Source organism: Primulina eburnea, chromosome 8 (genome assembly GCF_022965805.1).
Source record: "Primulina eburnea isolate SZY01 chromosome 8, ASM2296580v1, whole genome shotgun sequence".
Classification (NCBI taxonomy): domain Eukaryota; kingdom Viridiplantae; phylum Streptophyta; class Magnoliopsida; order Lamiales; family Gesneriaceae; genus Primulina; species Primulina eburnea.
In genome coordinates this window covers 35944564-35970970 of record NC_133108.1, presented here as the reverse complement: position 1 = coordinate 35970970, position 26407 = coordinate 35944564, and the positions used below count along the sequence as shown (strand labels likewise).

Sequence of the window (26407 nt, the reverse complement as noted above, 5' to 3'; positions counted from 1 at the left end):
AGATGGAAAAAATAATGAGGAACTTTCTTTGGGATGGAGCTGATGGGGAAAGTCATTGTCATGTGGTGGGGTGGGAGCAAATGTGCCTACCAAAAGATAGGGGAGGTCTAGGACTGGGAAATATTTCATTACGTAACAAAGCATTACTTGGAAAATGGTGGTGGCGTGGGTCGGTGGAAACAGATTCACTTTGGAAAAAGGTTATAAGCAGTCTGTATGGTGTTCAAGTTAATGGATGGGATTTGGGGTTGGCGGTTAATGCGACGTTCAGAAGCCCTTGGAAGTGCATTTCGCGATCTTACCCGGCTTTTCATCAGTTAGTTAGGGGAGTGTTCAGAGAAGGTAACATTATTCGCTTTTGGGAGGATGAGTGGGTGGGGGGGTACCATTTCAAGAGCGTTTTCCTTCTTTATTTCGCATTTCTTCTGTTATTAATAAGCCTATCCAGTTCTTCGTTAATCAATCAATGAGAAATGGTACCTACATAACTAGTTGGGATTTAACATTTAGACGCGGGTTTAACGAGAGGGAAGAACATGATTTTGTGGTCTTGTTAGGGGTCTTACAATCGGTGAGAGTCCAGCGGGGTGTTGGGGATTATAGAGTTTGGTTGGGTGATTCATCGGGGGTGTTTTCAGTAGGGTCTTTCTACAAATCTTTTTTTAATAATTCAAACCTCAATTCTTTCTCATTTGGTCGCAAAATCTGGGATGCACCTGTACCTACAAAGGTTCGTGTGTTCTCGTGGATAGTGGCTTTGGGGAAATTGCAAACATGCGAATCTATGCAAAAAAGATGGCCCACATGTGCCCTACGTCCGAATTGGTGTTGTCTTTGCAAGAATGATGAAGAAAACCAAGATCATTTGCTACTACATTGTTCATTCTCTTATAGCATTTGGATCAAGGTGATACAAGAATTGGGATTTCAGTGGTCGTTTCCAAAGGAAGCCAGAGACATGTTTGTACTAAAGCCGAGCCTGCAAGCCGCAAGAAGACCATCAATTTTCTGGTATTTGACAGTACACTGCATATTTTGGACATTATGGTTGGAACGCAACACAAGAATCTTTCAAGATCACTCGGAGACGGTGGATGAAATATGGGAAATAATAAAATTTCGTGTTGCAAGTTGGTTGATAGTTCTGCCAGAATTCAGGCATCTCAGTATCTCGGATTTAGTTAGGGATTGGAAATTAGCTTGGTCGTGAAAATGACCGTTGAACTCGTAAATTGGTAGTTGTAATATTTGGCGGATTACTTATCCGCCGATGTAAACAATTGCTTTATAATAATATTGTTTCATTTCAAAAAAAAAAACTTTTATATACATTTTTTCCATTCTAACATCCCTCCATTCTGAATTGACGTGTTTTCAACTTAAAAAACAATTTTTTTACAATGTCTTGAAGAAAATCTCGCGGCAGAAGACAGAGTAGGCAGGTGGATACCTATTGTTCTTCCATTGACCAAATAAACAGAGATCAGACAAGTGGACAGCAGGAGTTGATGACTGAAAGTGTGGTGGTCATCGTAAACCACACTTTGACAGAAACCTGACTTCATTTTTTTGGCACTTAATGGTCTTTAGATACATAAAAGGCTGAAATATCAAGTTCAGGGTTACTACATCAACATCACGTTGAATCTGGAGCTTAGGAATTTAGCGTTAATTCAGATTGAAACTTAACATAAAATTTACAAATTTGGTAATGAAAGCCTACATTCATGGAACAATCATATCATTATGGATATAATTAAAATAAAAGGGAATAAATATGGTAGGAAATTGATATTAACTAGATAATAAAAATAAAAATACCATACCAAAGATATATCATTGTATTTGTTTTCATACTATCAAATCTAATTCTTGAATTTGTTTTTTTTGTCATCCAACACTTCTGTTCCAAGTTCAATTTGTGTAGTGTAAAATGTGCAATCTTTTTATTGTTTCACAATATTGCCTTTTCTCAAATTGAAAAATTGCTATTTTTCACGTGTAGATAACCATAATGCTCTAACCGTGCTAAGCTTATGGGCGCCTGTGCTGGCTGTAAGTATGTTTAACTTTTATTTTAGTGTTTTGGTCTCGGTTTTTTGAAATCTTTGCCATTTTGAGAATTGATGGTTCCCCTGTTCTCTGTCATACAGTCAAAATTGTTTTTCGTGGTCTTGAGTATCTTTCTGATTTATTCAACTTTTGACATTGATTGTGGGTTTTTTAATTTTATTCCTTTCATTGGCTCTTTTGTTTAAAGAAAGCAATTAGGTTATAAATTTGAATAATTGGTGTACAACAATTTGAGTTTTTAATTGCTGTTTCCAATGACCCAATGTTGCATGGTTTTAGTTTATTAATCAAAGTATTCTAAAAAACGGTAGGCCCACATAGGTGGTTTTTTAAATTAGTTTGTATAATATTTAGTAATATTATATATTAATATCTTTAAATTATTTTTTATTTTTTAATTTTAGAATATTAAATCATTGTTTAATATAAGTAGGGAGAACATGACTAATAAAATAATAGATAAAGTTTTTTATTTTATTATTACATCGTTGATTAAATTAACTGTGATCTTCCTCTCTTTCGGATGCAAAATCACCTTCGTTATGTTTTCTCACTCTAGATTGTTGACAAAAATGAAGTTTGACGTGGTAGGACAAGTTAGCAAATCACATTTCTTGTTGGACTTTGATTTAACGCCTATAAAAAAATTACCTGTTATTTTTTAAATTGGATTTTAATTTTAAATTAAAAGACCATTTTTTTAAAAAAAAACCAAAAAAAGGAACAAAAAAAAAGCCCTAACCGCCTTGGGCCGCCCTGGCTTGTCGACTAGCTGCCTAGGCCAATTTTTAGAGGTGGCGGCTGATTTTTAGAACACCGATGGGCGATGAATCACCATAAATAATTGTGTCGGTGAGTATTTGATGGGATGGGGTTTTGGACGGTTATAATCTTACTTTTTATGCGTGGAAATATTATGTTTACTCTTAACCAACCCATCTCTGTATGGCTGTTGTTTTTGTTCTTATTTTTTTGTTGGATACAAGAAATATGTACCTGAGGTGGAGAGAAACTAATGTACTTAGCTTGATTATATAATTAACCAATTTAATTTTCTGAGTGTGTCTAATTGTTAGAGCAGTCCAGAGCATAATTTTGGGACAGTGGTCCATGGGACTGTGCCTCCAATTCCCTCATTTCTTGATCTTTTACTTTTACACACGGCTGTATTTGACTTCTTTGTGTTTTCCTATCTTTCACATATGTTAAGACTTTGTTGAGAAGCTTGAAAATCTATATTGCATGTCCCACCATAATTTATTTTGGGATGTTTTGTGATCAATGACATTTCTGGCCTTGCTTGGTCATTCAAGAATGTGGTCTTCACCCTAGAAATGTTGGTTGACTACTTAATTTGTTATCTGGAAAGAATAATTGCTTGTGTTATCTATTGAATCTTGATGAACTTGTGATGAAAATTGGGGAAAAACGAGCAATTTAAATAAATGAATTATGTATTTCAAAGTTCATGATATGTGAGAGAAGGTTATTCTTTCAGTGTCGTGATGATATTCTGTGAAAGAGATTTCTAATGTATAATATCAATATATGTTGCTATGTCTCCTCCCACTTAATAATTTCCCTCTTGTTTCCTGTATTGCAGATTTATCTCTTAGATATCCATATTTTCTACACTGTTATATCTGCTTTATGGGGTTTCCTGCTGGGTGCTAGAGATCGCCTTGGAGAGGTGATGTATTTTATTGTGCATGTCTTTATATATGAAAATGTCATGTGATCATCAAGCATATGCAGTCTTAACATTTTTTGCTGCGTTGAAAGTATATCTTCAGTTATGCATGTATTTCTCGTTATCCAAGAGGCTAGAGTATAATAAAAAAATTGAAATTACATTTCTTTTGCTTAAGTATTGAATCAACTTCTTCTCCATAATTTAGATTAGATCTCTAGATGCTGTTCATCATCTTTTTGACAAGTTTCCTGAGGCTTTCATGGATACGCTGCATGTGCCAGTTCCTGACAGGTTATTTCTTCTTCAGTTTGATACCTTTCTCTCCCATTAGAAATTGTATATTCTGAAATTAAAGTATTTTTTTGTGGCAGGGATTCAATCCAGTCATCTGGTCAGGTTAGTTAGACCACCCTGATGGAAGCTAATGGTTTTGTCTACTAATTTACAAACCTAATCTTGCAAGGATGAAGGAGAAACTAAAATAACTCAGCACAAAGCACAGAACAAATTACTGTCATTACCATTGTAGAATGATCTGATGTTTCTATTGGTTTGTTTGATTTGTTTTTGAGGAAGTAATTGAGCTTGGGACCGAATGGTTACAAGTATGTCCTTTAAAATTCCACTCCTTGGGAAACAAAAGGATCCCGCTTAGATTTGAAATTAGTTAATCCACAATTTTAAAGGAGATAAGGGCTGGGATTAAGTACCAGCGACTAATGAAACCCTTCAGGTTGATCACAAGAACATAGACTTCATTTTATATAAAAGAAAAATGTTAAAGTTTTTCCATTTGTTAAGCTGAAAAATTAAGGAGAATAAGCAAATGACACGGTTCTTTCTTTGCTCGTAGAATTTGTGGGATTTTTTCCTTGTCATCCAAAACTTTAAACCGGTAAATAGTCATAAATAATATTGGATTGAAAAGTGCCTGATATTGGAATTGCAATTCAACTTCTCTTTGAAATGGTATCACCCTGCTAATTAAAGTATTTTGTATTCCATTATTTGTTCAACCATTCAGCATTTTGGCACTTTCAAGCTGTTAAATTTTAATTATATTGAAATCAAAAGTCTGTCTTATTAAGGCTTTAGGGAAGAACAAGTTGGATGCTGCTCGATTTGCTCCCTTTTGGAATGAGATCATAAGGAATATGCGCGAAGAAGATTATGTTACTGATCTGTGAGCTATTCTCCTGTTTGAACATCGCAAGTTTTGATTGACATGAATCTCCTCCTGTCTCACTGATTATTTCCAACAGGGAAATGGAATTGCTTCAAATGCCTAAAAATTCAGGGAGCCTTCCCCTGGTTCAGTGGCCTCTTTTTCTTCTAGCTAGCAAGGTCTCACCTTGTATTTGAGCATAAAATTATATTTGTTAATTTGCAAGATTCTTCATCCGTGTGATATATTTATTTTATGTAATACTTACTAAATGGGTTTGTGATTTTTCTCCTATCTGAAGCTGTTCGTTGCTAAAGATACTGCTTTGGAGAATAGAGATTCTCAGGACGAGCTATGGGACAGGATTTCAAAGGATGGATATATGAAATATGCGGTTCAGGAGTGCTTTTATGCTATCAAGTTTATTCTTACGTCCATATTGGATGATGAAGGCAACAATGAGGGGAAGAAGTGGTAGATTTCATCTTTTTTTTTTTTGCTCTGTTGCTGTTTGCGGTTGTGTACTTCACAGTTCATTATCATAACATATCAGGATTGAAAGAATATATGAAGACATTCAAGGAAGTATAGCAAATGGAAGTATTCTCGTCGACTTTGACCTGAATAAACTGCCCATTTTAATTCAGAAAGTTACAGCTCTCCTGGGAATACTGGTTCGTGCTAAATGACTGACAATGAATGAAGCCCTTTTTAAAATTTGAAACTTGGACACTGCGATTGTATGATGTTGTTTAGTTATATTTTGCTTGACTTTGTTGCATGTTCTTTATGTTGTTGGATACATATTGGCTTCTCTGTTGTCTTACTACCATTCGCTTGTTTCTTCTATAATTTGTTATGTAATATATAATTTAGAAAGAAGGGAGTGATGATGGTGGTTGTCAAAAGGGCTGCCATACCTTTTATACTCAGGAGAGAAACTTACCTAGTGATGTCAAAACATTTCAGGACCCAAAACAGGAGCAAGGCAGAGAGATATTTTCAGTTTCTTCGACTCAAAAAAGATATTTTCAGTTTCTTGGTTATATCATTTCAGTTATGTAACACAAGACAGCATGTTGCCAGCTGGAATCAAATATGAAAATATGTGAATAAACACACACACACACACACACTCTTATATTTATGTAATCGATGGTTGATCTTGTTCTTAATGGAGGCAATTTTGAATCCATAATTTACCTTTTATAAGACTATAGTAGTTGTCAAGATTTCCCTCGTGGGCATATGATCGGAACAACTACAAATTATTATGTACTTGGGAGGTCATTGATCATGGGATGGTATACCTTTTTCCACATTATACTTTATTTAAATATATTGTTTGACTCTATACATACATGCCTCCTTTTGGATGATGTGGTATTCTTTTTTCACGATATATCCAATTTCTAGGTGCTAATTCAACTTTTTTTCCTTTATCTATGTAGAAAAAGGATAAGACTCCTGAACTCGAAACTGGTGCTGTTAAAGCCATCCTTGATCTTTACGATGTTATGCAACATGACATGTTCTCTATCAACATGAGGTTTATTGAAAAGTTTATCATCTTTGTATTGCCTCCCACCTCCTACTTGTATGTTGAACCTGTTCGGTTATGCAGAGAAAATTACGAGACTTGGAATAGGCTCTTCAAGGCAAGGACTGAGGGTCGTCTCTTTCAAAAGTTGAAGTGGCCTAGAGATGCAGAGTTGGTATGCTTTTATCTTATCTGTCTCTCTATCTATATTTATATCTGTTCAATACCTTTCTATTTGGGAAAGGGCTAAAATGCATTATACATGTCTAGAAATCACAAGTCAGTAGGTTGTATGCACTCCTCACCATCAAAGATTCAGCTGCGAACGTACCAAAGAATCTTGAAGCAAGACGGAGGCTAGAGTTCTTTACTAATTCTCTTTTTATGGAGATGCCAGTAGCCAAGCATGTCAGGGAGATGTTATCTTTTTGGTAACTGCCACATTTTCTTCACCGATTTGGGGATTGTGCTGAATTTTATGTAATACTCACCATTGCTTGGGCAGCGTATTCACTCCATATTACTCAGAGACCGTGCTTTACAGCATGTCTGAACTCCTAAAGGAAAATGAAGATGGCATTTCAACGCTGTTTTATCTCCAAAAGATATATCCAGGTACCTCACAATTTTTTTGAATGTTGTGTCTGCTCCTCTTTTCCATGTTTTGGATGAAATCTTTTTGATGTTTCTCTGATCTAAATGCCAATTCTTACCCCTTAAAACCCCTTAGCCTTTAATATGTGTATTATTGCCATTGTAGAAATCATTGAATAATTTTCCAGGACAAATGTAGTATTATGCTTAGCTCTTGAAAGACGCTTCTTTCTCAAAGCCGCCACATTTTGCAGTTTGCAGTAACACATGGACCACTGAGTATCGTTCTTTTCTTAAGACTATAGCCTTTTGTATTAATCTTTAGTTTGTTTTTTATATAGGTTAGGTTCTTCGTTGATATTCTCATTATATTTTATTTTACGGTTTCCACGTTAAGGCTGATTTCTGAGCTCACGAAACTGTCACATATTATTTTGCCTCTTTTGGACACCTTCGCATATTTAATCTAATTTATTTTCTAGAAATCTTATGTAGATGTTGCAATTTTTGAAACTCTTTGGTCCTGGTCTGATTTCCAATTCCCTCTCTCTCTAGGTTTTTGTTTGCCTCACGGTCATTGGATAGAAATGTGAATGGACATAATTTTTTTATTTATTTCTTTTGAAATTGTCATAATTCATTGACGCCCTTATTTGTGATCAATTTTGGATTCTTTATGGGTTGTCTTCCTCACACTGTATTCGGCATCTTGTTATGGTTCTTTGAATTTTGTTGTCCAACTTATTTGCATTCCATAGTTATCGCAGTATCCGGCATGTTGAAATTGTTATGTGTTCTGTTTTTTGTTCAAGAAGATATTTTCTTTTTAAAATTCAGATGAATGGAAAAATTTCCTTTCTCGAATTGGACGGCACGAGAACTCGACAGAGTCAGAATTTAGTGACAATCCTAATCATATCCTTGAACTGCGGTTTTGGGCTTCTTACCGAGGGCAGACATTAGCCAGAACAGGTGCGTCTTCAGTCATGCATCTTGCCATGTTGGTTGTTTACGTTATGTCAAAAGACTTATTCATTTCTTTTCCACAGGTAGCAAAAATATTGAAGTGCCTTTATTTTTATATACGTTTTGTCTCTGATGAATCAGATTATTTTAGCGAAGCATGAACTTAGTTTCTTTTAGCCTCTAGCTTAAAATCCAAAAAACAATTATTCACTGTAAACTTCTATATTCAATTTCTAAGAAATTATAACGTAGCATTATTAAATATAAATGGTGTAGGAATGAAAAATTTCTTGTCATCTTATCTTGTGACACTTGTAATGGAAACATCAAATATGCAATACTACAGAAGATATTTCAGCATAGTTTAAGTCTGGTTTTTTCACATAATCTGTGAATGCTCACAGGGTATTGGATTTTGACTTCTTCCTTTCTTTAGTGGATGAGTTTGAGCTTTTGTGTTGTATGTTACTCTATCCAAGAATAGGGGAAGTTTTAGGCAACATTCTTGGAGGGGCCTACCAATTCTATGACCTTATAGTGATTTTAGTGTGATCTTTTTGTTTCTTATCGGCACACAGCGGTCTCATGTTTGTATACTGAACATTCCATCATGTATGATTTAGCAAAAGCATTGTTTTGGCCATCTGTGTTGGTGGTGGCTCTAATGGGAAATATACTGGTGTACATTATTAACCTAGTTGCTTTTGACTGTAAAAAATGAGTACCATGAACTTTTACTTTTCTCGTCTCTTTAATCCCGGATTACTCATTACTTCTATGGACACAGTTCGTGGAATGATGTACTACAGGAAAGCTCTTATGCTTCAAGCTTATTTGGAGCGTATATCAACTGGAGGTTTGGATATCTAGTAATCGATGCTTCTCTCGTTTTTTGCTTGTCATATCTATACCTAGTCGTTGATTCATGCTTAATTTCAGATGTAGAGGCAGATATTATTGGAAATGAATCGATTGATGTTCAAGGTTTTGAGTTGTCTCCTGAAGCCAGAGCTCAAGCAGATCTAAAGTTCACATATGTTGTTACATGTCAGATATATGGAAAGCAGAAAGAAGATCATAAACCCGAGGCTGCAGATATTGCACTGTTAATGCAAAGGTTGGGCAATTGTTTGACGGCCATTTCAACTTGGATACGAATTAAGATATTACCTTATCTATCACAGTGGGATATTTTTTTATAGGACACTAATATATCAATTAATTAGAAGCACAAACTACAATAAGCGGACAAGAAATCTGCAAAACAAGAAAAAAGACAAGAAAAATCCTTCTCAGCTAAAAAACAAGTAAAACTCCAACTTCTCAATAAATCTGAAATCGAGAAGTTCTTAAACTCTCCATGTTTCCCTATCCAATTCAGTGGGATATTATTAGCATCGACATTACTTGCTAACTTAATCAAAATAATTAGAAAATATTTGGTATTGCCAAAACCTTATCTTGATTACTACCTTCTAGAATGATCTAGTGCTTTAATTGATAGAGAAGTCTTCCTCTGTTGAAAGGAAACTTATGTAAGATGCTAAATATATGTCTTTTATGTTTCTCCTATAATTTTTGTTTTGTCTTATATATTTCAACACAGAAATGAAGCTCTTCGAGTCGCATTCATTGACGTGGTTGAAACTCTTAAAGATGGAAAAGTACACAACGAATATTTCTCAAAACTCGTGAAGGCTGATATTAATGGGAAAGATAAGGTAAACAAAGGATTAGAGATGTTGTGGTCTCCTGCATTTTATTCTTTTCAGTGGTTTAGGATATGGAACCATGTGTATAAGCCTGGTAAAAGGAATGGATACCTGGTACAGGTCTCCGGTTTTTTATGGTAATAAACAGGTCTCCGGTTTTTTATGGTAATATGTATCTAGATTTTTTGAGATGAATTGTTACAACCTTGTGTTCGTTATCAGTTGTGAAAGGTCTACAGTTTATATGTACTGCTGTGATGCTTGTGGAGTGGCTGCTTTTAAATTCTGCGACTCTGAGCAGGATAATTGTCTAATTTGGCATCATCTGTTATTGGTCCATTCTATATAACGAGTTTACATCTTTTAGACTGAATATCTTTCAATCAATCACATTTTCATCTATATGCGGTTTTTGTTATTTTTTAATTTTGATTTGGACATATATCTGTTTGGTAAACTTCATAAGGTTTGTACATTAGTGATGCTCTAGTTGAATCCATTTGCAATTAAGTTATTTGTGCTGAATTCTTGGATCATCTTGAAAATTACAGGAAATCTATTCAATAAAGCTACCAGGAAATCCTAAACTCGGTGAAGGGAAACCTGAAAACCAGAATCATGCTGTAGTCTTTACTCGTGGTAATGCTGTGCAGACAATTGACATGAATCAGGTGGGGTTTTTTTCTTTCAAAAATACGGAAACCATGTAAGATGATCGTTTATTTTTTAAGATAATGGTTTTTATGTGGTTTTAGTTTCTCCTTAAATCTATCGTTCGAAGTTGTCCTGCAAATAGTGTATGGCATCAGTCTTTTGATAAATATAATTTGTATTCCGATTCCTTTGACCAGTTGTTTCTTTCAACCTCTGTTTTTAGCCTCTTACTTGTTTATATCATACTCTATGCATGAACCTTCCCTTTCCTTTCTAAGGTTTCCGTTTGTTTCCCATCAAACTGACAGATGCCTCATGCCCATTATGTGGAGGACTATATTCTAACTAGTAACATGTGGGGACCCGAGCGCTAACTCATTTATCTTTGGGATTAAAAGGATCAAGTGTAAAAATAATGTGGGTCGAAATTTTTCTTTTTATTTAAACATCATAACTAAAGGTATGACATACAACAACTTATATATCGTCTTATTCAATTTTAAAAGGGATCGAGTTCAATATCTTATACAAAACCAATATACAACTAGTGTTTAGAATCTCAATACATGTCTAGTGATAAACAACCAGTTCTTCTTCCAATCCCGTAATCACCACGCTAAACTCGATCTTCTATCCTCTTCTTGACCCTGATCCTGTCCCACATGTTGTCATGCACACATACAAACACAACAACTGTCGGAAACTCCGGTGAGAATAAATCCCAGTATAAAACATGTATACATGCAATGCATAAAATCATATACAAAAGCATAAACCATGTATCAAAGAACATGAATCATAATTTATGACGCATTAGTGAATACAAATAAAACTCTTTGACTTGACTCACATCTAAGTCTAGGGATCCCGGTGTGAATAAGACGTAACAAATCTCTCAGCTACTCTCCCAATCGGGGTAGCGGTACGTCTTATTCCCAGACTTCGGTCCTCTCTGTATCGAATATCTACAATAGGAGTCGATCTTCTCCTACGCACATGGATATCACCGAACATCCAGTAACTTGGCACCTCTGCCAAGGACTCATCTATCTCTAGTGCATTTCTATAACTCAATAGACAAAGTATAAACAATCTAGTATGTGGTTTTGGAAAACTCAAATCGGATCTAATTCGAGTTCTTCTTCCCGGTTCAACATTGGTTTATACCTTTCTTTTCTCGGTGTTTGGTTGGATTAAATCAATCTCAATCTTCGAAACCTTCAATACAAATCTGAAATAACATGTTTGATACGCACTATGTCAACGTACAAGTCCAGTAAGATGTGTGAAGATCAATACTAAATCTCGATATATTTCGACGGCATAACGTCGTAGTCTAGATATACCGGCAACTTAAACATCGTAAGATCAATATCACCAATTCATAACAACAATCATATGCATATCATAACCCCAAAATTCTGCACAACTCATGCCATATAAGCTGGAAAATGAGAACAATAACATACGGTATCTTTTCTTCAATCCATTTTCGATTATATGTTTACCGTAAACTCAAGAACACATATTATCAATCAAACTATAATTCCCCCAACATCTGAATTTCAAACCATGTTAGAAAACAATAAAACTTACATCCTTTAAAAGCTTATGATGAGAGGAACAAGAATCTAAGCGCGGATTGAAATTCGGATGGCTAGATCTTGCAAAATTCGCAATTCTAAGCTAGGGAGACATTTGAGAATTTCTCTGAAGCTTTCCTCAGTTTTCTTTGCTGAAATCTGAAGGAGATGAAGATTTTTAACTTATATTGCATGGCAAGGACAAGTGGCTTATTTTTCATTCAGCACGTCTCGCGCATATGCGCGACCTTCATTGGCACATATGTGCGAGACCTACTGGTCTCTACGCTCAGCAACTCTGCCTCTCGCGCATATGCGCGAGGTTCTCTAGACTTGTATTTGTCTTCACACCTCCTCGCGCATATGCGCGAGGTCCTCTGCCATCTACGCGCGCATCATGTCGCGCATATGCGCGAGGATTACTGTCCTCGCACATTTTCCGTGTATTTTCTCGTCTTTTTCGGTCTGATCCTTTCCGTCTATAATCACATCGATTATCAATGAATCAATAGCTAAAATTCGCGGGCATTACATATCATGAAACAAATTGTTTACATGATGATTTTTTGGTTCTAAAATACATACTTAAAGAACATATTACTTTTTGGATTTCTTTAGCTTGCTTTTGTGAATTTTCTCTTCTTCCTAATTGTCATTGTCCAGAAAAGTGCAGGGATTTCTGCCTACCTTTTTCATTAATGAACTCCTCATCTCTCAGGATAATTATTTTGAGGAAGCATTGAAGATGAGAAATCTTCTTGAAGAGTTCTATTGTGATCATGGAATTCGTCCTCCGACAATTCTTGGTGTCAGGGAACATGTATTTACTGGAAGGTATTTAAAGGGATTTATTTGCATTTTTTTCTCTATGTATACTTCATCATAAACTAACTCTTCAACTTTCACATGCAGTGTGTCTTCTTTAGCATATTTCATGTCTAGTCAAGAATCCAGTTTTGTTACTCTTGGTCAACGTGTTCTTGCAAATCCTCTGAAGTAAGTTCTCCTGCCGGATGGCTATTTCATAATGTTTGCTTGCTACTATGTTTATTTCTCAGCCTCTTAAAGTTAATCAAAACTGTGCATAGGTTTTACTTGATACTTTGGTGTTCTTCAGGGTTCGCATGCATTATGGTCATCCAGATGTTTTTGATAGAGTGTTCCATATTACGAGGGGTGGTATTAGCAAGGCATCTCGTGTAATTAATATCAGTGAAGATATCTACTCTGGTATGACCGATTTAAGAAACTGATAACATTTTTTTGTTTTATTTTAGTTAATATGGAATCTTTATGTTTAAGGGATATGATTTTTTCTTGTCTTGATGGTTATCAATAAAGGAATAAAGATAATCGCTGAAAGAAGTAATTAGGTTTTCGGTGCAGATTTTTCACCATTATTTCAAAGAAATTGGTAGTAGGTGTTAAATATTGTAGGATTGAGCGCATTTCATTTTAACAAAAGTTTAAGTCGACGGTAATGATATATCTCACACATTTTGAACCATACTGATGTCCAAATACCAAGTTTCAATCACTCTCCCCGCAAAAGCAATTGTTGCTCTTCAACAATCCCTCATTTGGTAACTACTCTCCCTTACAAAAGATACATTTAGTGATATTTTTGCTCCTCAAATCTTTTAAACCTTACAACAACCTAAGTACCGTGTCTTAATCGATATCCAAGCAAGAGCACATGTCGATCCCTAGCAACAGCTGTCCAAAATGTTCGTGATTTGTGGTCTAATAATACAGAATTACTTCAATTATATTGTCACTTACGTTGGTGATGCAATTGAGCCAATTCTAGTTGGAGTGGACCTCTATTTTAGCTCAACTAGAAAAAAGTTTCACTACTTGAGCTGGACTAAGTGGGGGGATTTGGGCTTGAGCTTGACTTTGTCAGCACCATCAAGCTTGAGCTCGTCGAGCACGATTTATCAAGTGTTAGTAGACCTTTAGGTTGATGTTGGATTGTGAAATGACTTAAGCATGTTGATCATATTAGATGCCTGAACCATGGAGTTGAAAAAATGCAGGTTTCAATTCAATTTACGTCAAGGGAATGTGACTCACCATGAATACATTCAGGTATAACTTAGATTCCTTTCAAGCTTCGGAGCATGAGTATATGTGAATTGGGAGAAGACTAGCTAATTAAATGAATTTTGCACAGGTTGGTAAGGGAAGAGATGTTGGACTCAATCAGATTGCCCTTTTTGAAGGAAAAGTTGCTGGAGGCAATGGAGAGCAAGTTCTTAGTAGGGATATCTACAGGCCTGGGCAGCACTTTGATTTTTTTAGGATGCTCTCATTTTACTTTACCACAGTCGGATTCTACTTTTGCACCATGGTTAGCTATTTCTCATGGAAAAGCAACTTTCCTGCTTTGTTGTTTAGATTTATGAAATGGTGGACTTTTGTCTAAATTTGTTGGGCAACGTCTGGTTTTGCTTGTGTATGTTTATTTTACAGAATTGAACTTTGCATCCCATGTTAATACCTGTTTGGAAGCTGTTTGATAACCTTTAACAAGTCCAAATCTCCTTGCAGTTGACTGTGCTGACTGTGTATGCTTTTCTCTATGGGAGGGTGTATTTGGTAAGTCCGTAGCCTGTATTCTCTTTTTACAGTAATGTATTCATGTCTTACTGTGTGCCGTTCTTACATTAATTATATACTGAGAAGATTGTTTTATTTCTATTCATCTTTCCATCTCGAATTCTATGGCTGTGGTTCCTTATTATATTTACATTAATTTTTTTTCCTAGGCATTATCTGGGGTTGATGAAACCATTCTTGACAGAGCACAAATACGGGATAATACTTCTCTGAGTGCGGCTATTAATGCACAGTTTCTGTTCCAGATTGGAATATTTACAGCAGTTCCTATGATTTTAGGGTTCATCTTAGAACAGGGCTTTCTGAGGGTATGTCTTTTTTTTTATGTGAATTCATGTCTTTGGTAGTGCTGGTTGGCAGATTTGTTTTAAATTTTACTCTATTAAATTTTGAGGATCTGTCTTTAATTCAGGCTGCGCTGTACTTAAGCTATCATATTTGATCTTCTTACCAATTCTGGGATTGCATATGAAATATATGTTCCTTCTTGGATTCTACGAAACTGTAAAATTGCAAGCAGTGATTATTTTAGCAGGTTTCTTGAGCCTCTCAGGAAGCTAGGATTCTGTTGGACCTTGTATTGTATGACATGTGATAATGAAGTTTGTATAGGAGATACTCAACTCTTTCAGTGAGAAACCGGGATTGAAGATTAACTTGGAAAAAAGCGTTAAATTAATGGGATTAAATTGTTCGGAAGTGGAGGTAGAAGAGTTGGCTTCAGAGATTGGGTGTAAAAAAGAGGAGTGACCAATTAAATGTCTCGGGGTACCGTTGGGAGACCATCCTAGGAACTTTGACATTTGGAAGCCCATGGTTTCCAAGATGTCCAAGAACTTAGCAAGTCGAAAAAAAACGTTCTTATCAGGGGGGTCGTCTAACATTGATAGTGTCAGTGTTGAATGCTATACCAACGTACTTCATGTCTCTCTTTAAAGCGCCATTTCGTGTGGCAAAAAGCATGGAAAAATAACGAGGGATTTTCTGTGGGAATTAGCCGATGGGGAGGTGCATTGTCATGTAGTTCCTTGAGATCAAGTTTGTAGACCAAAAGATTGAGGGGTTTGGGTTTGGGTTTGGGGAATATTTGTTCAAGGAATGAGACACTTTTAGGGAAAGGATGGTGGAGAAGGTCCACTCTACTAGATATTTAAAGCTATTCTAAAAGACACTTTTGCCTGGGATGTGCGTTTTAGAATAGCTTTAAATGAGATCGAAATTGTCGAGTTCAGCACTCTACTAGGGGTCTTGGATATTGTTCCTTTGGAGGTGGGTACGGAGGATTTTAGTGTTTGGTTGGGGGACTCTTCAGGGTTTTTTTCTGTTTAGTTCTTTTTATGAATCATTTTTCCCGATCAGCAACTTCTATTATTTTCCGTATTTTACTAATATCTGGAAAGTACATATCCCATATAAGGTTTAAGTTTTCTCTTGTAATGTGGTTTTGGGAAAATTGCCGACCTGTGATTCATTGCAAATATGATGCCTAATTGTACTTTATGTTCGAACTGGTGTAGCCTGTGCCGGAACAAAGAAGTGGATCGAGACCATTTACTTTTGCATTATTCGTTCACGAGCGGAATTTGGAACAAGCATTGTAGGAATTGGGTTTCAAGTAGATTTTCCAAGAATGACGTAGGACATGTCTCTTTTCTTTTGGTTGGAGCGGAACAAAAGAATTTTCACCGACATAGCAAAGTCTATAGATGATGTTTGGGAGATGATCAAATTCAGGGTCGCTAGTTGGACGACAAAATTGGCAGTGTTTAACCATTTATGTATCTCAAACGTAGTTCGGGATTGGAAATTTCTATGCTATTGACGAAAGTGTAGTAGGTTTCATTCCTCGTGGCTTTTGTGGATTTCTCATCTGCCTACTTGTACTTTGTCTTCTTATTCCAATAAAATTTTGTTTCTAATAAAAAAAATGAGAACTGCTGAGATGATGACATCGTTGTTGTGCACTTTATTCTGCTGAGAATCCTCATTCCCTATGTCCTTCAAGGCACGTACCTGGTGTTTGCATGTATTGTGAATCTGTGATCCAATTATGATTGCCAATTATTTGCAAGCTTCACTTTTCTCTCCATAATGTGATGTGAAAAACTACCTTTAACGATTCCACTCTTTTCATTTGTTTCTTTCTTCTTTTCCTCTTTTCATGCAGGCTGTAGTTAGTTTTGTGGCCATGCAGTTTCAGCTCTGTACAGTATTTTTCACATTTTCATTGGGTACTAGGACACATTACTTTGGCCGGACTATTCTTCATGGTGGTGCAAGGGTATGCTTCATGATCGTCCTTACTTTCCAATTGAAACACCTGTGATTGCTCATATAAAAAGACCTTTTGCAGTATCAAGCAACTGGTAGAGGATTTGTGGTTCGTCACATCAAGTTTACTGAAAATTACAGGCTTTATGCACGAAGTCATTTTGTTAAGGGGTCTCTCTCTCTCTCTCTCTGTGTATGTGTGCGCGCACGCATGTGTTGGCGCCAACTTGTCTGAGGTTGAGAATTGACCAAGATTTATTTTCTATTTTCTTCAGGATGGAAATTGTTCTGTTATTGGTGGTATATCTTTCCTATGGATACAATGAAGGTGGTGCTTTGTCCTATATTCTTCTCACTGTTAGCGGTTGGTTCCTAGCAATTTCTTGGCTCTTTGCTCCATATTTGTTTAATCCATCTGGATTTGAGTGGCAGAAGTAAGATTCTTGCACCTTTTTATGTCCCACCTTTTGGCCTTCTTGGTTCAAGAATAAGCCTTTTTCTTGTAATTACTAGGGCCGTAGAGGATTTTCGAGATTGGACGAACTGGCTTTTTTATAGAGGTGGAATTGGTGTCAAAGGAGAAGAAAGCTGGGAGGCTTGGTGGGATGAAGAACTGGTAATGGACATAATGGATGTTTATGATTAGTTCTTGTATATCGACCTTGATATGCTTGTTTATTCATTAGGGATTCACGCGCAAAATTCTTCTATTTGTTGGTTTTTTTCCTTGGTCCATGAGCATTGCATAATGCAGATACCATGATTGCAAATATTGGTAGAACATCCTATTCTAGTCACTCATGAGAAACAAAAGGATGTATTTTCTTTTACTACATAAAGTTACTTCATGATCAAGGTTTAACTAAGGATGGCATGTTGCTATTATAATCTGATGTTATTAATATGAAATAAAATGTTAGGAAGCCCGAGGGAATTAAGAGAAATATGAACTTTTATGATATTTTCCAAAAATTAAAAGAGTGAGGCGTTTTGTTTTGGTTCCACATCTAAGTAATTTGTGACACATGTCACTTCTCCATGTGTAAATGAATATAGTTCTCATCTTTTGGCATCAATACTTTTACTGTAGAGCTCCTTTTTAATAATTGTTATCGTTGCAGTCTCATATTCGAAACTTCAGTGGGAGAGTGATGGAGACCATTTTAAGCTTTCGGTTTTTCATCTTCCAGTACGGTATCATCTACAAGTTAGATGTGCAAGGATCAAACACATCACTATCGGTACAAACTTTTTGGCTTGTCTGAGAAATAGTTTTTTCCCTACATTAGGTACATCATTTTAAACGACTTGCATTGCAATTCCTTGGTGGTTTTCTCATGAGCAACCAGAAGGTATTTGTCTCAGGTGTTGAATCTAGAGTTAGAAGTTAACACTCCGCTATATTTTTCTTGTGACTGCATGAGCCATTCTATAGGTTCAAGCTGCCTAATGTCCTCAGGAGTTTTGATTTTGGCATAGCATGTCAGAGATAGTTTGTGTCAGATCTGTTTTCTTCCTCCAATTTTTTTTCCTTTTCGTTTCATTTGCTGAAAGAAATTTATCTAAAATGATGCTTTATCTCATTTACATTTGAAAATGATCCTCGTAGATATGTTGAGCATGCTATGGTCTTCCCGTATAGCTGCATGATCTGTGCCAAGAATTTATGATTACAACACATTCTTGGAGTTGAGAGAGGAAGTTGGATAAAATAATAACTAATTTTATTCTCTTATGTTTTGTTGTCAGGTATATGGGTTCTCATGGGTAGTGTTTGCTGTGCTTATACTTCTTTTCAAGGTCTGATATTTGAAGATTGCAATTATTGGAGACCTCTAGCTTCATTGGTCCAACCAATTCAAAGTTTTATTTTGATTTTGCAGGTGTTCACATTTAGTCAAAAGATATCAGTCAATTTTCAGCTGCTGCTGCGGTTCATCCAAGGTCTTTCATTTTTGCTTGCTCTGACTGGCTTGATTGTTGCCATCGTGTTCACTGATCTCTCGATCACTGATATATTTGCTTGTATCTTGGCTTTTCTGCCAACTGGGTGGGGAATTCTTTCTGTAAGTTTTCCGCACTCAATAGATTTTCATGAAATATTGTGGTTGCCATCTTCATCCAGTATATCTGAAGTTTGATATTGTATTGATTACAATAATCTTTGGCAGGGATTTGTGGGGTCAGATGTCGTTTATCTCTTGCGTCGCATTTAATATCCTGAGTGAAAATAAGTAGGAGATTCATGGACTTTTGTTTTTGTTGTGGAATTTGTCTCGCATGTGTAGTTGGCTTTCTATCAGAAATCATTCAGGAAATTTGAATAGTTTTAACTATGCCTGCTGATGAAGTTTTGAACTCTGAATAATGATTTGCGCTTTCGTAAGCACAACAAAATTGTTATGTCTGCGGAGATTGGGACGTGTATTAAATCACTTATTACTCCCTTTGTACTCGTTCTAATTTACGGGACAAAAAATGTTGAGCACGACTATCATACAGAGCCAGAGATTATTGTTATTTTAGATCCTCAGGTTAATATGATTATTTGTTGTTGGATTAAAGAAAAAATGAAGCAGACTCACCTAGATTAATGCAATACCTCGGATTATGTTCTAATAAATTTATCTGTCGTGCTAATATAGGAGCCCACAGTACACAAATTATCAATGGCGTAAACATATTTATTTATTTGAAATTTCTCGCAGGTAAATCTTGTAACTGTCCTCCATGTTTGAGTTGCGAGGAAAATCCTCCGTTCTCTAATATTTGTGAACGCATCACTGTGTTATGCATAAAGTGTCGTCTTCGCACCTATAATTGTATTTGCATGTCAAAATTTTAACTGTGCATCTTTGTCATAACGAAATTCATTGATCTGTCTTATTCTGTTTGAATGTCCAGATTAGAGCTCTAATATATTGACTTAGCTCGTTTTAACCTTGAATGCCTTTCGATGCTTTCTTTCTTTTTAATTGAAGATTGCGTGTGCTTGGAAGCCGGTGGTGAAGAAAATGAGACTCTGGAAGTCCATACGCTCCATTGCGCGATTATATGATGCTGCCATGGGGATGCATATTTTCATTCCTATTGCTCTATTTTCGTGGTTCCCATTAGTTTCAACATTCCAAACACGACTTATGTTCAACCAAGCTTTCAGTCGAGGCCTGGAAATCTCTCTTATTCTTGCTGGAAACAACCCGAATGCCGATCTATGATTTCCGTCATCAGCTGTATCGACATCCTATCAGGAAACTGAGGATTGTTTCACTTTTGTAAGAATTTTTATTATTGTCTTGTATCATTATTGGGTTGTTAATGTAATGCGATGTAATGGAACAACATTTGTTTTAGTTGTCCCTTTTCATTTTCAAATCAGCTCATGTGAATGGCATGTGTATCTATCTCGATAATTTTTTTGAATTTTTTTACCGAATAATTTCTCCACGGTTTATACTACAGGATATTTAGATATAATTTACGGAGTGGTTTTATATATACCTTATTTTACAGATTTTCTAAGGTATGGTTTAAATGGTCAAATATCAAATTTAAAGAGTTTGTCCGACTGTATTTGGAGTTGGGAGATTCTCATCGCAAGTCGCTCCGACCATGGATTTCTATGATTCTAACAACAAATATGGATACTCAGATTGTGGAGTCAAAAAGTAAAATGGGCGTACATAAAATGCCCAAAAAAATGCATTTTCTTAATTATTATATCTGATATTCATACTGTTTGACTTTGTTCCATCAACAAGATCATGGATGAAAAGAATTTTGTTGTAATTCTGAGATTTTCATCTGCGTATCTACCAAATTCATATCGAATTAACAGAAAGTTTCCATCTCCGCTTCGCGGTAACATCATAGATTTTGGACCCAGATCTCCTTCAAAATACAAGTTTAAAAGGTGAGGGCATTAAAGTAAGATTTAAATATCGTGGCATTCCTTTCATTATATTATAACTCAGAAACTTTGAAGTGGCCAAGTGGATGCACTGAAAAAGGTGGTTCTTCGTTTTTTGTTTGTTTAGCGTGGGTTTTTGTTGCAGACTTGGATCTTGAAGATCGAAGCTTCAGACACGGTACTCATGCTAAAATCATATATCTATCTTTCTTGTAAGTATTGATGGATAATACATGATGTTCGAGACGTCAAAATTAACTTGTTCTGTTAAACTGGCTATTAGTAGATTGTACGATAATGTCTCATACAGAATTTATATTCAAATCTATGATTTATTATAAATTTACTTTTAGATTTACGATGCATAAAATATTCTATGTTTTAATGTATGTTTTACGTATTGTCATAAATTTACGGTCAGATATAATTAGAACCTATCTTTCTATGAATTATTGGAATGACTTTTAACTCTCAAGCACGATTCCAGATTATTTACTGTTTCGAGAGTCAATATTACTCACAATTTAAAGAAAATATATGTGTTTCTATGTTCATTATAAACTTTACCTTTGGATTAACGACTCATTCACGTAAATGTCCTATGGAACATCTAACATACACCTATGGTTGTTCTCCGGGCGAAGTTTTAGTTTTGATCATCAACATGTGATGTCAATCTCTCATTAATATGTGAGGTAACTAGGATAACTAGGAATGTAAACAATCCAAACCAAACCAAACAGTATCAGGCTTGAGCTTGGTTTGTTTAAAATTGTTTGAGGAGCTCGATTTGAGCTTCTATTATCAGGCTCGAACTTGGTTTGTATTGAAATTATTGAGCTCGAGAAAAGTTCGAGCTCGACTCGTTAAAAGCTCGTTTAACCTATTAATCAAGCCGGGCTCGAGCTTGATTCATTATAGCTCGTTTAGCATATTTAACAAGCCTGGATCGAGCTCGATAATCATATAATGGAGCTCGAGTTTGAGTTTGAATCGAGCTTGTTAAAAATTAAATATATCTATAAACTAATTTTAAATCAGACATAAAATATAAATTCATTCATAAATAACCAAAACGACACAAATAAGAGCTAAAAAAAATAATCAATATATTATTGAACATTTCAAAATCATGTTTGCGAGCCACCTAAACGAGCCGAGCTCGAGCTCGCGAGCCTATTATCAAACATTTTGCCGAAGCTCACGAGCCGGCATATCCTTAGGCTTGTTGATTGAGCTTGTTTTTGATTAAAAATTTCGAGCTCAAAATCGAGCAGCTTAGCTTGGGTTTGATAGGACTAACAAAACAAACTCAAACGAGCTTCGGATAGATCGCAAACGGTTTGATTCATTTACTCCCTAGAGGTACCACATGAACCCTAAGGTTAGCATGTTGGATTGTTGGAATTTCAAATATATTTATGTTGTTTTTATAGTAACGAGATCATAAACATCAATTCACGTTTATATATGTTTGCATCTTCATTAGGAGGGATTTCAATTCACTTTAATAATGATGTCATTTGAAATCTCATTTACTTGAGTAAGTCTTATGTGAGGCACGGTTCCTTACAGATCCATTTTTGTGAGGTGAGACGAGGTTAGTTGATCCATATTAAAGTAAAAGTGATATTTTTAACATAAAAATAAATATTTTTTCATGAATCATGTCTGGGTTAGAGATCTGTCTAACAAATTTGACTCGTGAGACCATCTCACAAGAGTTTTTGTGGTTTACTTTGTGTGACTAATATGTACATAAATAAAAGTGTGAATTTAAAATTTAATACATTGTTGTTAACAATAGATTATTATCGAAATGGATGGATTTCAAATTCATATCCCTAAATGCATCCTAATGGTGTTGAGTTACAAATAATTTGTATAAATTTTTTGTGTTGATTGTTATATTGATAAGTTGTGGTTTTGGTTAGTATCATATTGTGTTTTGATTATATTGTTTGTTTTGTTTGGTAGATAAGAAACAGGAAATAGAATGTGTGAGCAATGAGCATTGCTAGTTCGTTTTAATATAGACCGATTCGATAAATACTAATTTAGTGACCGACTTTATGACATCTAGAAACCGATTAGAGATCGGCATAATAAATTCAGTCGCTAATTTAGTTACCGGCTGCTAACATCGGTCTCGAACAATTAGCGACCTAGCTTTTTGATATAATACATATAAAATGGTCTCTAATATTTCTAGGTAGATTTCGGTCTCTAATCCGATTTTTTCTTTGTAGTGAGGAGAATTAATATTCCCGGCAATGAGGGTGGGGGAATTTGTTATGTAATCTAACTACTAATCGCACAAATTGGATTTGAACCAAGGCTATATGGGTCTTGAGACTTCATCCTTAATGTTGACTATAGTCGATCTCTTTATTTATTGTTTTGGATATATCAAAAGTTTTAACAATTCGAGAAACTCATTAATCACATAGAAAGTAGTTCAATTATATATATGACAAGAGAATCACAGCCAAGATTCCATCATAATAAAACCTGTCATTTTTTTTTAAAAAAATTGAATTCGAAGAACAATCAATCAGAGCTTGGTTGCTTTTACTTATCTGTCTCTCTATCTATATTTTATATCTGTTCAATACCTTCTATTTTGGAAAAGGGCTAAAAACCAATGCATTATACATTCTAGACCTCACAAGTCAGTAGTTGATGCACGCCTCACAACCATCAAAGATTCAGCTGCGAACGTACTCAAAGAAATCTTTAAGCAAGACGGAGGCTAGAGTTTCTTTACTAAGTTCCTCTTTTTATGGAGATGCCAGTAGCCAAGCATGTCAGGGAGATTTTCTCCCTCTTTTTGGGTAACTGCCACATTTTTCTTCATTCACCGATTTGGGGATTGTGCTGAATTATGTAATACTCACCATTGCTTGGGCAGCCGTCTTCACTCATATTACTCCAGACCGTGCTTTACAGCATGTCTGAACTCCTAAAGGAAAATAAGATGGCATTCACGCTGTTTTTATCTCCAAATATATATCCAGGTACCTCCCACTTTTTTTGAATGTTGTGTCTGCTCCTCTTTTTCATGGTTTGGATTACATCTTTTTGATGTTTCCTTCTGATCTAAATGCCAATTCTTACCCTTAAAAACACCTAGCCTTTTAGAATATGTGTAATTATTGCCATTGTAGCAATCATTGATAATTTTCCAGACAAATGTAGTCTTATGCTTATCTCTTGGAAAGACGCTCTTTCTCAAAGCCCGAGCCAGCAACATTTTGCAAGTTTGCAGTACACAGGACACTGAGTATCGTTCTTTCTTAAGACTATAGTCCTTTTGATTAATCTTTAGTTTTGTTTTTTCATAGAGGTTAGGTTCTTCGTTGATATTCTCATTATATTTTATTTTCCGGTTTCCACTTTAAGGCTGTTTCTTCTGAGCTCCACGAACTGTCACATATTATTTGCCTCTTTTGGACACCTTCGCATATTAATCTAAGTTATTTTCCTAGAAATCTTATTAGATGTTGCAATTTTTGAAACTCTTTGGTCCTGGTCTGATTCCAATTCTCCCTCTCTCTCTAGTTTTTGTTGCCTCACTGTCATTGGATAGAAATGTGGAATGTACATAATTTTTTTGTTTATTTTCTTTTGAAATGTCCTAATTCATTGCCGCCCTTTATTTGTAGAATCATTTTGGATTCTTATGGGTTTGTCTTCTCACACTGTATTCCGTGCAATCCACCCCCCCCTTGTTATGGTTCTTTTGAATTTTGTTGTCCACTTAATTTCATTCCATAGTTTATCGAGTTCCGGCATGTTGACATTGTTTATGTGTTCTGTTTTTTGTTCAAGAAGATATTTTCTTTTTAAAATTCGATCGAATGAAAATTTCCTTTCTCAATTTGACTGCACGATAACTCGACAGAGTCCGAATTTAGTGACAATCCTACTCATATCCATTGAACTGCGGTTTTTGGGCTTCTTACCGAGGGCCAGACATTGCCAGAACAGGTGCGTCTTCATTCTGCATCTTGCCATGTTGGTTTTTACGTTATTGTCAAAAGACTTATTCATTTCTTTTCCACAGGTACAAAAATATTGAAGTGCCTTTATTTTTATATACGTTTTTGTCTCTGATATGAATCAGATTATTTAGCGAAGCATGAACTTAGTTTTCTTTCGCCTCTAGCTAAAATCCAAAAAACAATTATTTCACTGTAAACTTCTTATCTATCAATTTTTCTAAGAAATTAGACGTAGCATTATTAAATATAAATGGTGTAGGAATGAAAAATTTCTTGTCATTTATCTTGTGCCACTTTGTCATGGAAACATCAAATATGGCAATACTACAGAAGATATTTTCATTCAGCAAGTTTAAATGTCCCTGGTTTTTTCACCTAATCGTGAATTCTCACAGGGTATTGATTTTGACTTCTTCCTTTCTTAGTGGATGGGAGTTTGAGCTTTGTGTTGATGTTCCTCCTTTTTTTTAAACAATCCAAGAATAGGGGAAGTTTTAGGCAACATGCTTGGAGGCCCTACCAATTCTATGACTTATAGTTAATTTTAGTGTGATCTTTTTGTTTCTTATCGGCACCAACAGCGGTCCTCATGTTTGGTAATACTGCAATTCCATCATGTATGATTTAGCAAAGAAAGCATTGTTTTGGCCAATCTGTGTTTGGTGGTGGCTCTGAATGGCCAATATACTGGTGTACCTTATTAACCTAGTTGCTTTTGACTGTAAAAAATGAGTACCATGAACTTCCTTTTCTTTCTCTTCCCTTCTTTAAATCCGGATTACTCATTCCTTCTATGGACCAGTTTCGTGTAATGATGGACTACTACTGAAGCTTTATGCTTCAAGCTTATTTGGATTCGTAATACACATGGAGGTTTGGATATCTAGTAATCGATGCTTCTTCTCCTCGTTTTTTTGCTTGTCATATCTATACCCTATTCGTTGATTCATGCTTAAATTTCAGATGTAGAGGCAGATATATTGAAATTAATCGATTGATGTTCACGTGTTTTGAGTTGTCTCCTGAAAACAGCCACGATCAGTCCCGATCTAAAGTTCGCAAAAAAATCATTAATTAACTATACATGTCAAGATAGTCACATCGACGTGTGTTAGGGAACCACGTACTTGCCCTTTATACAAACCCCTGGTCACTACAACTACTGTGCCTTGCACCAGTGAGATATCGCTCGAATAACAAGGGGGCATTTGTTGTGAACGCCCATTTCAACTTGGATACGATTAAGAGGTACCCTTATTATCACCGTGGAGATTTTTTTTATAACACAATACAATTAATTATAGCACAACCTACAATAAGCGACACAAATCTGCAAAACAAGAAAAAACAAGAAAATAAATCCTTCTCCTAAAAAAAAAAACAGTAAAACCCAAACTTCTCAATAAAATCTGAAATCGAGAAGTTCTTACTCTCCATGTTTCCCACTATCCAGTCATTGGGATATTAATTAGCATAGGGGGGGGGGGGGACATTACTTGCTAACTAATCAAAATAATTAGAAATATTTTGTATTGCCACAACCCCTTAATCTTGATTACTACCTTCTAGAATGATCTATTGCTTTTAATTGATAGAGAAGTCTTCCTCTGTTTGAAGGAA

General features: G+C 35.6%; 1 protein-coding gene across 1 annotated transcript in view; it reads left to right on the top strand.

The window, feature by feature from the left end:
* The window catches only part of LOC140839464 (callose synthase 9-like), a 37207-nt gene extending 16950 nt beyond the window's left edge, over positions 1-20257 (top strand). The window contains 33 exon segments of the mRNA XM_073206182.1: positions 2006-2055; positions 3677-3763; positions 3972-4057; positions 4138-4162; positions 4855-4949; positions 5029-5110; positions 5233-5405; positions 5485-5605; positions 6383-6480; positions 6556-6646; positions 6742-6902; positions 6977-7086; positions 7903-8037; positions 8819-8887; positions 8971-9148; positions 9638-9752; positions 10295-10414; positions 12699-12814; positions 12893-12976; positions 13098-13210; positions 14020-14028; positions 14031-14071; positions 14157-14333; positions 14534-14581; positions 14752-14910; positions 16770-16883; positions 16956-17044; positions 17149-17307; positions 17387-17489; positions 17995-18114; positions 18623-18673; positions 18757-18939; positions 19855-20257. Of these exon segments, the coding sequence (XP_073062283.1) occupies positions 2006-2055; positions 3677-3763; positions 3972-4057; positions 4138-4162; positions 4855-4949; positions 5029-5110; positions 5233-5405; positions 5485-5605; positions 6383-6480; positions 6556-6646; positions 6742-6902; positions 6977-7086; positions 7903-8037; positions 8819-8887; positions 8971-9148; positions 9638-9752; positions 10295-10414; positions 12699-12814; positions 12893-12976; positions 13098-13210; positions 14020-14028; positions 14031-14071; positions 14157-14333; positions 14534-14581; positions 14752-14910; positions 16770-16883; positions 16956-17044; positions 17149-17307; positions 17387-17489; positions 17995-18114; positions 18623-18673; positions 18757-18939; positions 19855-20091 (3599 nt within the window). The 3' untranslated portion in view covers positions 20092-20257.
* The last annotated feature ends 6150 nt before the right edge of the window (positions 20258-26407 follow it).